Source organism: Bombina bombina, chromosome 3 (assembly GCF_027579735.1).
Source record: "Bombina bombina isolate aBomBom1 chromosome 3, aBomBom1.pri, whole genome shotgun sequence".
Lineage (NCBI taxonomy): Eukaryota > Metazoa > Chordata > Amphibia > Anura > Bombinatoridae > Bombina > Bombina bombina.
In genome coordinates this window covers 624,715,581-624,730,818 of record NC_069501.1, presented here as the reverse complement: position 1 = coordinate 624,730,818, position 15,238 = coordinate 624,715,581, and the positions used below count along the sequence as shown (strand labels likewise).

General features: G+C 38.4%; 1 protein-coding gene across 1 annotated transcript in view; it reads right to left on the bottom strand.

The window, feature by feature from the left end:
• KIAA1522 (KIAA1522 ortholog) overlaps positions 1–15,238 on the bottom strand; it is a 107,704-nt gene that overhangs the window by 49,033 nt on the left and 43,433 nt on the right. The window contains exons 4-5 of the mRNA XM_053707272.1: positions 11,626–11,734; positions 10,706–10,822 (exon numbers count right to left, since the gene is read on the bottom strand). Of these exons, the coding sequence (XP_053563247.1) occupies positions 10,706–10,822; positions 11,626–11,734 (226 nt within the window). The remainder of the gene's footprint in view (positions 1–10,705; positions 10,823–11,625; positions 11,735–15,238) is intronic.

The following is a 15,238-nucleotide window of genomic DNA, read 5'->3' as shown; positions in this document are numbered from 1 at the left end:
GGGTCATAGTGCTCCAAATTGATTTGTAGTAGGGCTGGGCGATATACCGCGGATTCAGTTTTAAACCACGATTAACCGCCGTGATTCAAAAACCGTGAGAGTTTGCAATTTTTTAGCCCCGCCCCCTATGACGTATTATGCTGAAAGAAGCTGATCAAAAGCTTGGAAGCGGCCAGAGGAGAAGCAATTTTACATTTATATAACAAGGTAGTGTTTTTAATTTGACAGACCCACAGTGTCAGATATTAAACATGTAAATGTGTTAGTGTTTTTGTGTGATCACACTTAAAATTTACACTTTTTTTTACCCCTCCATAATGTGATCTGGTGAAAATACCTCAAACAGCGTCACACTGTCTCATAGTGGGACAAACCAATCCCAAATATGTATTGGCTGGATGATAAAACTAGTATAGTTTAATAAGACCAAGCTATGTAGCTAAGCAAACCAGAATTACATTTAACCGCTGAATTATTTGTGTGATGTCCCTATCTCTAATAGTAATAACACCTCAAGCTCAGTTACTTTTGTCTCAACCCTAAACGTCACGGTCAGACAGCATCACTACTAATATGCGTGACCCGTCAAATGTCAATCAACTAATATGGGCGTGTTTGGGTAAGATCTGTCACTCATTGAACATAGGAGGCATTGCTTTAAGGTAATAGCGTAAGGTCGTTGAGAAGTCTACTGCGTTGTGATGTCATACGACTCCAACACCTTTAAAGTAATGGCACAACAGCCACGCCCACCATAGCTTTTTAAACCGGGCCCCGCCCCCTCGGGCTTCCTGCTGACAAGATGGCGGTGGAGAGCAGAACATTGTCGTACACGATGTGCAGGTGGAGTTCTTTCTCCTCCAGTTATTTATCCGAGTGAGTACCGGCCTGTGTGTGCCGCAGGGTCTGTGGGTGTAGCCTGTGTATCTGATGTCACCTTGCTATACCGCTGGATGCATAAGAAGACCTGTATTACCACAGTATAGCGGTATTTGCGTGTATGTTTAGGGACTAAAATGCAAGTGTGTCAATCAACTAATATGGGCGTGTTTGGGTAAGATCTGTCACTCATTGAACATAGGAGGCATTGCTTTAAGGTAATAGCGTAAGGTCGTTGAGAAGTCTACTGCGTTGTGATGTCATACGACTCCAACACCTTTAAAGTAATGGCACAACAGCCACGCCCACCATAGCTTTTTAAACCGGGCCCCGCCCCCTCGGGCTTCCTGCTGACAAGATGGCGGTGGAGAGCAGAACATTGTCGTACACGATGTGCAGGTGGAGTTCTTTCTCCTCCAGTTATTTATCCGAGTGAGTACCGGCCTGTGTGTGCCGCAGGGTCTGTGGGTGTAGCCTGTGTATCTGATGTCACCTTGCTATACCGCTGGATGCATAAGAAGACCTGTATTACCACAGTATAGCGGTATTTGCGTGTATGTTTAGGGACAGACATGCAGAAATACGCACTCTGATATAGCTTACCTCTGTATAACACCCAGTTGCTTGTGTAAGCGGCCAGAGGGGAAGCAAGGGAATGCAACTTGTATTAGGTGTTGGGGCCAGTCTTGTACACATCTGGTAGTGAGTTTACCCACCAGCTAGCACGTGAAAAATTACGATTAAATCGCAATCGATTCTGTTAATAAATTCTTTAATAGTCAGTCTTAGTGGATTTCCAAGATTTCAATATCATGTTCCTAGCCACCAGGATCCCGGTATTTATTAAATAGATGTTTGAATTCTTTATCCTATCTTCATATAAAAATAAAAAATCCCTACTAATTAACACTATATCTCCACCTCTAAAAATGTATTTAGCCAACATTTAAATATATTTATTTTTTACCTTTCCAACGGTGGGTCTTGGGGGTCTGGAGCTGCTTAGATGCCTGAGATACAGGCTTCTAAGCAGCATGCCCCCATTTCCCTATATTGTCCATTGTTAATTTTAAATGAATTTGCACAGTGACGTCATCACGTCATTGCACGGTGACGTCACCACACAAATCATGAAGCCTCAGCAATGCCTCTCACTATTCAGGCCAGATCACCAGGGTGGGAGTAGGTGGGAGCACCCAGATTGCCCTCAAGGTGGGTGAGTGCTAGCGACGGCTCTGAGCCGTCGTCAGCACCTGACTGGGACAATTTGCAACGGTTCAGAGCTGTCGTTAGCACTCAAAGGGTTAAAAAGATAGATAATCCCTTTATTACCCATTCCACAGTTTTGCATAACCAACACAGTTATAATAATACACTTTTTACCTCTGCCTTGTATCTAATCCTCTGCAAACTGCCCCCTTATTTCAGTTCTTTTGACACACTTGCATTTTAGCCAATCAGTGCTCATTCCTAGGTAACTTCACGTGCGTGAGCTCATTGTTATCTATATTAAACACATGAACTAACTCCCTCTAGTGGTGAAAAACTGTTAAAATGCTTTCAGATTAGAGGCGGTCTTCAAGGCTCAAGAAATTAGCATATAAACCTCCTATGTTTAGCTTTCAACTAAGAATACCAAGATAAAAAAGCAAAATTGGTGATAAAAGTAAATTGGAAAGCTGTTTAAAATTACATGGCCTATTTGAATCATAAGTTTTTTTTGGAGTTGACTGTCCCTTTAAGCGTTTGAGCAATGAAGACACCAGTTGGTTAAGTTTAACAAGCAGAATTTTCCGCCATTCATCCATTATGCATGTCTTCAGCTGTGCAAATGTACAGGGCCTTCGTTGCCTTATTTTGAGCTTCATAATGCGCCACACATTCTCAATCGGAGACAGGTCAGGACTGCAGGCAGGCCATGCTTGCATCCACATTCTCTGTTTACACAACCATGTACTTGTAATCCGGGCTGAATGTGGTTTGGCGTTGTCCTGCTGGAAAATGCAGGGACGTCCCTAGAAAAAACGCTGTCTGGATTGCAGCATATGTTGCTCCAAAATGTATACATATCTTTCTGCATTAATGGTTCCCTCACAGATGTGCAAGTTACCCATGCCTTGGGCACTGACACACCCCCATACCATGACAGACACTGGCTTTTGGACCTGATGATGATGATAACAGCTTGGATGGTCCTTTTCCTCTTTGGCCCGGAGAACACGGCTGTTTTTTCCAAAAACTATTTGAAATGTTGACTTGTCGGACCACAAAACACGATATCACTGTTTTTTCGGCCTTGCCCTTTACGCACCAAGATTTGAGAGGATTCCTTAAATCTTTTAATTATATTGTGCACTGTAGAAGGTGAAATGCCCAAAATCCTACCGATTTGTCTTTGGGGAATGTTGTTTTTAAAGTGTTGGATTATTCGCTAAAGCATCTGTTGACAGGTTGGCGAGCCTAGACCCATCCTTGCTCCTGGAGGAATATGCCTTTGTGGGAGCTCCTTATATAGTATGATTACACAATTGCCTAACCTGTTTCAACTTGTCACATCGCTATTAGTCCTAAATTGCCCCTGTCCCAAAATTTTTGGAAATCTTTGCAGTCATCAGATTTGAAATGAGTGTATATTTTCATAACATACATTAAATTCACAAAGTAAAACATCAAATAATGTGTTAATAATGTATTTTCAATATAGTACAGGGTGAATTGAATTTTCAAATTACTCTTTTTGTTAGTTTTTTTGCATTTTCCATACTGTCCCAACTTTTTCGGAATATATACATATACACATACATACATACATACATACACACACACATATATATATATATATATATACTGTATATAGCATACAACAGTATATATTTACTATTTTAAAAATGGCCCTACAGTTTCTACTTGTGGGTCTGTATTTTCTATATAGTCTTTCTAAAGTATTTGTTTTAATTCTTTATAAGAGGAAATATTCTACTTCTCTATTAGGGGTTCACTGTGGTCAAACACAGTATTGGAAGCGAAAAGCATGAGCTATTGTATATCTAATTTGCATATCTAAACCTCTGGTTCATTGGTAACAATGTATAAAAAGTACTTCTAAAGGAAAGCAAACTAATGGCCTATACAATAATTATATGACTCTTACTTATATTATAAAATACTATAGGCCAGATTACAAGGGGCACTTTAAAAAAAAAATATAGCTCGAAGACACTAACTTCTCCCCTCAAACACCAATAGGATGCTCTGTGTGCGTGTGTGTGTGTATTTATGTATATATACATATGTATATGTGCACATACATATGTACACATATAAACACATACGTATACACATATGGACACGCGCACACACAAACCATATCTCTTAAAGGGACACTGTACACAAAAATTTAATTTCGTGATTCAGATTGAGCATGAAATTTTAAGCAAATTCAGAATTTACTCCTATTATCAAATTTTCTTCATTCTCTTGGTATCTTTATTTGAAATGCAAGAATGTAAGTTTAGATGCCGGCCCATTTTTGGTGAACAACCTGGGTTGTCCTTTCTGACTGGTGGATAAATTCATCCACCAATAAAAAGTGCTGTCCAGAGTACTGAAACCAAAAAAAGCTTAGATGCCTTCTTTTTCAAATAATGATAGCAAGAGAACGAAGAAAAATTTATAATAGGAGTAAATTAGAAAGTTGCTTAAAATTGCATGCTCTTTCTGATTTACAAATGAACAAATTTGGGTTCAGTGTCCCTTTAACTCTTTTAAAACATTTTTGTTAATAATTACATGTTATATTTTTATTAAAAAGGGCATGTGTGTGTGTAATGCTTTATTTTAAAGTGATTAAAAATGTTCTTATTGTAATGCACAATATATACAATAAAAACAGGGGCGGTTTTATTGATTACTTTTTTTTTTTTAAAACACTTTGTTAAATATTTACCATTTAGAGATGTTAAACATCGCGCCGTTCCTCCCCCCGCATCTCATCCTTCATGTAGCTGTGCGATGCTGGACACCATGTGGGGCACGCAACGATTGGACGAAACCGGATTCGCCATTGCACAGCTAAAAGAAGCATGAGATGCGGGCGGAGGAATAGAACGATGTTTACTCTAAATGGTAAATATTTAACAAAGGAAGCTTTTAAAAAATGTAATAAATAAAACTGCCTATGTTTGGAAGACTAATTGTATATACTGTGCATTACAATAAGAAAGTTTACAATCACTTTAATGTGTATTTGATGTGTTGTATGCAACAACAAAAATGTATCACTTATACTTTACTTCAGGCCTCAAGCTGCGCTAAATATTCTAGTGCAAATCTGGCTTGCACTTGAGCACAAACTATAACTTTCAACTTGTAATACCAACACAAATTTGTGCAGTCATATCATCCATTAAAAGTAACATTTGCACTCGAGCGTGCTGCTTTGTCTATGGTAAACCGTGTTAACTAGAGAAGGGATAGTGCGGTTTACCATGGACTTGTAATATCAAAGTTATATGCTAATGGTAGCGTGGTCCAGCGATATTGCACGCGCATTAGCACGTTGCTTGTAATCTAGACCTAAATTATGTATCTAAAGTAAGTTTGTTATTTAAATAAACATGTTTTTAAGTTTTGGCTGGTTCTTTCCTTTTTTTAGGAAGAAGATTTCTTGAATGGAATATTAAAGTGATGGTAAAGTCATCTGTTGTGCAGTACATAATCCTTTTTCTTTTACCTTAACTAGCACATCGATGGGGCAAAAAATACTTACAATTATTTTATATATGAAGAGAGAAATTATTGATGGTAGAAATTAAAGCAAACATTGAAACATATAGACATCGAAAAATATCTGGCTGATGAGAGAAATGAAAGCAAACAGTGAATCATTACGAAAGGAATGATTTACTGTTTACTTACATCGGCTAAAACCAGGAGCTGAGTATTCTCAGATAGCAATGCGCAGTTAGCGTAAGAAGTGCGCATGCGCAGTAAGTAGCAAAGAGTTAGTGTAGATGTCGGGAGCGTGCGGTTCATATTTTACATAGGGCGCATGGTGAGCTGATGATTGGCTAAAAGCGTTGTCAATCAAAGCTGCACCGGTGAAAAAATTATAGAGAGGCTGTTTAAAAAACTCTACGGAGATATGACACCGGCAGTTTTCTGAACTGAACCGTTGAAGTTGGAGGCGGCGGCCTACCTGTCAACTCCCCCCCCGTACCCCGGGGTAAAGTAGTATTGGCTGTCATACTGCTATTCATTTCTCAAGATTAACCATGGAAGAGGCTATGCAGGTCATACAAGAGTTAATGGCTGACTTCGAGCTCTCGCTGTGTAAAAAATTTGACCGGCTTCTGGGCCACATGGAGAGCACCCACGCTAGCATGGATGTACCTAATCTCTGCAAGGCTGTGAATGCAGATCCTATTCGTCTAAGCAGCGCTGCACAATTGGGTCTAATCCCACTCTCAACCGTTACTGAGCTGACGAGCTTCTGTCAAATTCCCTACCTTCTACTTTGGCCCCTATCCAAGGGGGTACGGCCGGCCCTCCGGAAGGGGAGAATGTGCATCCTGTAGCGCTGTCAGGGACCATTCTGCCTAGTGAGACGCGAGGTCAGCCAGGAGAGTTCCCCAGGTGTGTAGCTGGGTCTTACAATTATCCGGGAGTATTTGAGACTACAGACCAAGCCAGGTTGCTAGCGATGAGAACCCCATACCTAAGCACAGTAGAAGCCGGAATGCTCACCTGCGCACCTGGAGAGGTTTGCCGCATACAAGGTTGGAAATATGTTGTACAGATCTGGCCCTGCAGGGGAACTCTGAGTCTGAGTAGGCAAGTGGAGCAGTCGGATCTTCTTGGAGACTTTAAAGGTAGTCCGTGGGCCGGCCTCCCTGTGGAAATAGTTGCCCGATGTGGCGTTGGTTGACTTTGGTATTTCCTCTGCTATCAGGCCTGGGACTGTATCGTCATTGCCAATCCGGATCTCCCCATATAAGAAGATGGCCTTGCGGTCTCATGGTACTCCACTGTTGATTTATGTACATATTAATGATGGCCTGATAGACTATTTCAAAAGTCCTATAAAATTATTTGGAATCTGAGCTGCGGGCTCCCTATAAGTATATAGTTGTTAGGTAACCTTAATTAGATTTTTGGGAGATATATCTACTACAAGATGGTAGCTTGTTTTTGTGGGGTGTCTGCAGCTTGGGAACTGTCTTAATATGCCAGGTACAATACATTTGTTGTTGTTCTCAATGTCCAGTTAAGTGTGCATAGCCATGTAAATTGAATATACTATAAATATGTTTATTATTCCCTAGATAACTTAAAAGCTTGTTGGTGCATTATGTAATAGAGAATTATTGCATTTAGCATTCCCTAGGTAGCATGAAACTCATTACTTCACATCTGATTATTGCCTGGGAATGTTAACTTTTTCTAATAGTTAATGGACTGTTGGCTCATATTTTCTTAACTATGCTGTAATTTGCCATTACACCTACGTGTTTATAGTCCTATGCTTGTTTAATCCCACAGTCTAAACTAGAATGCACCTTTTTATTTATTCTTTCTATTTTTTATTCTTATCTGTGGAATGGGAGGTTACTGGTAACCGCTAGATAGCTGCAGGTCTGATTAACAATTTGTTCTGTAGAAGAAGCTACTTGCGTCCATATGTCTTAACCTGTACTTAGTAGGTTATGTATTTTACTTCCTTGGAATGTTGTACAGGGACTTACTTTCCCATATTACCTAGCTCCATATTCTTGTCATAATGTCAATATTCTATGGGCGGTTCTCAAGACCACAAAGAAACTGCTTCAAAGCTCTCGCCCCTGTCTCTCCCCTTCACACGTAAGGTTACCTGAGCATTTAAAAGTGCTGCAGATGTGTCCACTGAGATAGGGATATGCTTTACATAATGGATTTCGAGCTGCATATCATTACATATCTTCATATAAAGCCACAACACCCCCTATCGCTGTTTTGTTAAAAGTGGCTTCAGTTTGTTCGGAGGGGCGATAGGTTGGTGCAGCTTAATGTGCAGCTACTGTATCCCTAACCACATTTTATATGTCGCTGCAGTGTTTTTCTTATCCTTGAGGTCCATAAGGGACTAATTTAATTTAAAAACATTTCCTACTGAGACAGCACCTGCAGCGACTTCACATAGGTTTCCCCCCCCCCCTTTTTTTAGAGATGACTATTCCAAGGACAAGCACAAGCCTGCAAAAGGTTTTATTTTGGTTAGTAAATTTGGGCTTGCACCCAACTAGATATTTAGAGCTGTTTTATTTGTCCTCTGTTCATGCACTTATGTAAAAATGATGGTAATGCCAATGACTTGAAGTTACATATTCGGACTGTGTTAAGTCCGGGTTATACAGTTGTAAGGTCATGCTTGTTCAATCCACTTTGTAAAATTTACTGAATGTCAAATGGGCATGTTGCCATGATATTTCTATATGTAGTTTCTATTTGTGATTGTCATTTTACCTCAATAAAAATCATTTTAAAAAAAAAAAAAAAAACTCTACGGAGGGGAAATAAAATCATCATTACAGAGTGAATAAATTGTTTTTTATTTATATAAGCACATCGATGTGCTAGTTAAGGTAAAATAAAAAGGATTATGTACTGCACAACAGATGACTTTACCATCACTTTAATATCCCATAGAAAAAAGTAGTCGCAGTTTTTTCATTTTACAAAAGTAAACATGTTTTTAGGAATTTGCCTTTGTTTAATATCTTATTCTCTTAACCGCTATAACTTTTCACTGTATTGTATGTTTTAGTTCCAATATCGTGACCCACATGTTCTATAATAACAATACGTTTACAGTATTATACAATAACGCAATATTAGAAGTAAACCTGTGCTGTGTAAACCTACTTTTAATCACACAATACCAAATGTGTTCTATTTTAAAAACAAACTTGGTATAGAGCAATTATAATAGAAAAGTATCATTGTAAGTTTATACAGTACTGAACGGTTTTACTTCTTATATTCTGATACAGAACACAATTGGTACAGAGCGGTTGTGATATTAGAACTTAAAAACATACAGTAAAGTGAAAACTTATAGCGGTTATGAAAATACAATATTAAAAAGCTGTCAAATTGTAGTGAGTGTAATTGAATAAGTGTGAGACAAAGTGTGAGTTAAAGAATGTGTGTCAGTGAATGAAAGTGAGTGTGTGTGTAAGATTGAGTGTGAGTGAATATGTATCAGTGAGGAAGAGTAAGTGCCGAGTTCCCAACTGTATAATGCTGGATTGTCACAGTTTGGGAGTTCTCTCCCACTGTACCTCTTGCATTAATTTTCAACAGTCTAATTTTTTGGAAGATTTATGTTGTTTATTTGGTGAGCGGGACATTTGCAAACAATGCTGAGAGTTTTACTTCTGGATGATGGTTAGTTACATGGTTTCACTGCTGGAAGATCATGCCAGACTAATCTAATTGATTTCTTTGACCATGTAACTAAAATAATAGACCAGGGAGGAGCCGTAGATGTTGCATATCTAGACTTTAGCAAAGCATTTGACACCGTTCCACACAAACTTATTCACAAAATGTATTGCCTTGGAATAGATGCTAAGATTGTTAAGTGGTTAGAATGCTGGCTTAAAGATAGACGACAGAGAGTTTGAATTAATGGAGTACATTCAAATGAGGCATCAGTTACTAGTGGTGTTCCCCAAGGGTCAGTTTTTGGGCCTGTTTTGTTTAACATGTTCATAAGTGATATTGGAAGTGGGCTTAAGGGAAAGGTTTGCTTGTTTGCTGATGATACAAAAATTTGTCACACGGTAGATGTTCAAATGAACTGTGATATTAATAAACTAGAGGACTGGTCAAATAAATGGGATCTGAAATTTAATATTATCAAGAGCAAAATTATGCATATAGGATCCAAAAACCCAAAGGCCTATTATAGTCCCAATGGTACATTACTGACTGTAATTAAAGAAGAAAGGGATTTGGGAATTATTATTTCAGATGATATAAAATTTGGTACACAATGCCGCAGTGCAGCCAGCAAGGCCAGTCAAATGCTTGGTTGCATTGGAAGAGGTTTTAGTAGCAGAAATAGCAAGGTTCTTATGCCACTTTACAGATCATTAGTTAGACCAAATCTGGAATACTGTGTACAGTTCTGGAGACCATATCTTCAGAAAGATATAAATAAACTAGAAGCTGTCCAAAGGAGGGCTACTAAAATGGTACATGGTCTAAAATATAAAAAGTACAAAGAAAGACTCTATCATCTAAATATGTATAGTTTAGAGGATAGAAGGGAAAGAGGTGACATGATAGAAACCTTCAAATATATGAAGGGACTTAAAATAGAAGCTGAAAGCATTTTTCACAAAAAAATAAATGCCAAAACAAGGGATCACAATCTAAAGTTAGAGGGTAGCAGATTCAGGAGAAATTTGAGGAAACATTTTTTTGCAGAAAGGGTGGTGGAGTCATGGAATAAACTTCCATTTGAGGTGGTAAACACAAAGACTGTAAAGGAATTTAAAAATGCCTGGGACATGCATAAGGCAATCCTAAGGAAAAAGTAACATGTAATATGGGTAGACTTGATGGGCCTTTTTGGTTCTTATCTACCATCAAATTCTATGTTTCTATGATAGACAGATATATAGACAGAGGCAGACAAGACACATGGGCAAGACAGACAGAACTTAAATAGATAGACAAACAGACATATACATTGATTCTGACACAAATACATTTTAGATAAACACTATAATAATGCAAATTTTATGTTCATTGCACATAGTCCCCCACTGGCCAGACTTACCGAGTTCAGCAGCAATGTGATGTGGGACCCCCATCACTGTTGCTCGCTTCTCCTTGCGCTTTCTTCCTGACTTCCCTGAGGGGCTTCTGGAAGCATCAATTGGCCTAAATGTGGAACCTGAAAAGGACACAAAATAGGAGACGTGTGCTCCAGTCAGCACTTTGATCATTGAACTTCACCATTTCCCATATCGATGCTCTGCAAGCACTAACCCTGAACCTTTCTTACTCTGTTATACCACCTCACAGTACTCCTCTAACCCCTTACAGTCCAGTTTCCCCAAAAAACATTTCACTATCTGCATCGTCCTCAAGGTCCACAGATATGATAAACATACAGCACTCCATCTTAAAAAGGGACAAACTTCAAAATTAAATTGTCATAATCCAAACAGAGCTAACCTTTTAAAAATATTCCAATTTGCTATTATCCAATAAACTTTATACTCTCTGTATCCTTTGTTGAAGTGCATTATACAAAAGAAATGTTTGTAACAATATTTGTACCAGCATTATGCATAGCGTGCCCATGACACATGCATACTCCTGAGTCTACCTTGGTAAAGTTTTAACAAAGGATACCAAGAACAAAGTGAATCTGAAAATAAGAGCAAACTGCAACGTTTTTATACTTCTACGCTTTATCTGAATAATGAAAGTTTCATTTTGAATTTCAAGCCTTTTTAGATATCGGAGCTTTGAATATAATTTCACTAATGAAATAAAGATCATAAGATCATAGTTTCACTTTGCTTGTAAAAAAAATATGGATAAATCAAACAAACATTTGTCTTTAAATATTACATTTCTTATTAAAAGATCTCTAACCACAGATCCCTAAGAACTTTTTAGGATCCCCCCATTGGTCTTCCTGGAAGCCTCCATTCCTTTTCATGAGGTTCTAAAACACTCATATCTGACCTTTACGCTGTATCATTTCTGATCGCACAGACATCTCATCATCCGCGTTCTCTGCACTGCAGGAGAGCGAGCGAACTCGGAAGCCATTATTAATGGTTTCCGGTGGATCCTAAAATAGGAGAGAGCAGAAGAAAAAAAAGACAAAAATGTGTGGAGAGATGAGGAATATAAATTTGGAAAATACCAAAATAATCGCAAAAGACGAAAGATTGAAAAAACATTAAATCCCTTAATAAATGTCAGATAAAATGTTGTATTTCAAGGAATAGAAAGGTCAAAATTTAAATGTTCAAGGGTGCATTTCAATTTTTAATAGAAGCATTTTTGCATTATACATCCATTAGCAGACATTCTTCTAGTAAGAGTTATTACTGGTTTTCAGTTGCATACGCACATATGCTGTGAGGGCCTGTATTCAAGCTCAGCGAGCTGGTGGTGTTGTGTATTGTGCCTGTAAAGACTTTATTTGTGTCATACAAGCCACTTCTGACTCTGGGTGAAAGTGGCGTTTGAATACTGGTGCACAGGTCCTCACAGCATATGTGTGTATGTCCCTGAAAAACAGCAATACATTTTACTAGAAGCATTTTTACTAATGGAAGTATATTGCAATTGCTTCTTTTAAAAAAAACATAATTTATATAAGAACTTACCTGATAAATTCATTTCTTTCATATTGGCAAGAGTCCATGAGCTAGTGACGTATGGGATATACAATCCTACCAGGAGGGGCAAAGTTTCCCAAACCTCAAAATGACTATAAATACACCCCCTTACCACACCCACAATTCAGTTTAATGATTAGCCAAGTAGTGGGGTGAAAAAGGAGTAAAAAAGCAAACTAAAGAGAGGAATTGGAATTAAAATTGTGCTTTGATACAAAAAAGCATAACCACCAGAAAAAGGGTGGGTCTCATGGACTCTTTATCAGGTAAGTTCTTACATAAATTATATTTTCTTTCATGTAATAGGCAAGAGTCCATGAGCTAGTGACGTATGGGATAGAAATACCCAAGATGTGGAAGTCCACAGAAGAGTCACTAGAAAGGAAGGCATAAAATAAAAACAGCCATTTTCCGCTGAAAAAATTAAATCCACAAAAAAATTAGTTTTTCTCATAAATTGAAAGAAAAAAAAAAAACTTTAAACATTAGCAGAAGAATCAAACTGAAACAGCTGCCTGAAGAACTTTTCTACCAAAGACTGCTTCAGAAGAACTAAATACATCAAAATGGTAAAATTTAGTAAATGTATGCAAAGAAGACCAAGTTGCTGCTTTGCAAATCTGATCAACTGAAGCTTCATTCTTAAAAGCCCAAGAAGTGGACACTGATCTAGTAGAATGAGCTGTGATCTTCTGAAGTGGGGAATGTCCCGCCTCCAAATAAGCTTGAAGAATCAAAAACTTTAACCAAGATGCCAAAGAAATGGCAGAAGCTTTCTAACCTTTCCTAGAACCAGAGAAGACAACAAATAGGCTAGAAGTCTTCCTGAAATCTTTAGTAGCTTCAACATAATATTTCAAAGCTCTTACAACATCCAAAGAATGCAAAGATCTTTCAAGCGCATTCTTGGGATTAGGACACAAGGAAGGAACAACAATTTCCCTACTAATGTTGTTAGAATTCACAACCTTAGTAAGAAATTTAAACAAAGTCCGCAAAACAGCCTTATCCTGATGGAAAATCGGAAAAGGAGACTCACAAGAGAGAGCAGACAATTCGGAAGATAGCCAAAAGAAACAACACTTTCCAAGAAAGTAGTTTAATATCCAAAGAATGCATAGGCTCAAAAGGAGGAGTCTGCAAAGTCTTCAAAATCAAATTGAGACTGCAAGGAGGAGAGATTGATTTAATAACAGGCTTGATACGAACCAAAGCCTGAACAAAATAGTGAATATCAGGAAGCTTAGCAATCTTTCTATGAAATAAAACAGAAAGAGCAGAGATTTGATTTGTCTCTTCAAAGTACTTGCAGACAAACCTTTATCCAAACCATCCTGAAGAAACTGTAAAATTCTAGGAATTCTAAAAGAATGCCAGGAGAATTTATGAGAACACCATGAAATATAAAAGTCTTCCAAACTCAATAATAAATCTTCCTTGAAACAGACTTACGAGCCTGTAGCATAGTATTAATTAGAGTCAGAGAAACCTCTATGACTAAGCACTAGTTCAATTTTAACGATTTTAGATCCTGATGGAAAAACGGCCCTTGAGACAGAAGATCTGGTCTTAAAGAAAGTAGCCAAGGCTGCCAACTGGACATCTGAACAAGATCCACATACCAAAACCTGGAGATCACTCTTGGAAGAAGAGCTAGAGGCAGAAAGATATAAGCAGGTTGGTAAAACCAAGTAACTGCTAAAGCATCCACCATCTCCACCTGAGGATCCCTGGACCTGGACAGGTACCTGGGAAGTTTCTTGTTTAGATGAGAAGCCATCAGATCTATTTCTGGAAGACCCCACATCTGTACAATCTGACAAAATACATCTGGATGGAGAGACCACTCCTCCAGATGTAAGGTCTGACGGCTGAGATAATCCGCTTCCCAATTGTCTACACCTGGGATATGCACCACAGCAATTAGACAAGAGCTGGATTCTGCCCAAGAAAGTATCCAAGATTCTTCTTTCATAGCTAGGGGACTGCGAGTTCCACCCTGATGATTGACATATGCCACAGTTGTGATATTGTCCGTCTGAAAACAAAATAAATAAAATATTGATTGGTAACCTCGCCTCTTGAGGTTTCCAAAACTCTTGTGCTGTCAGAGATCCCCAGACAGCTCCCCAACCTGAAAGACTTGCATCTGTTGTGATCACAGTCCAGGTAGGACAAACAAAAGAGGCCCACTGAATTAAACGATGATGGTCTAACCACCAAGTCAGAGAGAGTTGAATGTTGGGATTTAAGTATATCAATTGTGATATCGGAGTATAATCCCTGCACCATTGATTCAGCATACAAAACTGTAGAGGTCTCATGTGAAAACGAGCAAAGGGGATTGTGTCTGATGCTGCAGTCATGAGACCTAAACCTTCCATGCACATAGCCACTAAAGGGAATGATTGAGACTGAAGGTTTCGACAAGCTGAACCCAATTTCATTTGTCTCTCGTCTGTTAGGGACAGAGTCATGGACACTGAATCTATCTGGAAACCTAAAAAGGTGACCCTTGTCTGAGGAATCAAAAAACTCTTTGGTAAATTGATTTTCCAACCATGTTTTTGAAGAAACAACACTAGTTAATTAGTGTGAGATTTGTCTAAATGTAAAGAGCTAGTACCAAGATATTGTCCAAATAAGTAAACACCACAATACCCTGTTCTCTGATTACAGATAGAAGGGCACCGAGAACTTTTGAAAAGATCCTTGGAGCTGTTGCTAGGCCAAATTGGTAATGCTTGTCTAGAAAAGAGAATCTCAGAAACCGATAGTGGTCTGGATGAATTGGAATGTGAAGATATGCATCCTGTAAGTCTATCGTGGACATATAATGACCTTGCTAAACAAAAGGCAAAATAGTCCTCATAGTCACCACCTTGAAAGTTGGGACTCTTACAAAATGATTCAAAAACTTCAGATCCAGAACTGGCCTGAAAGAATTT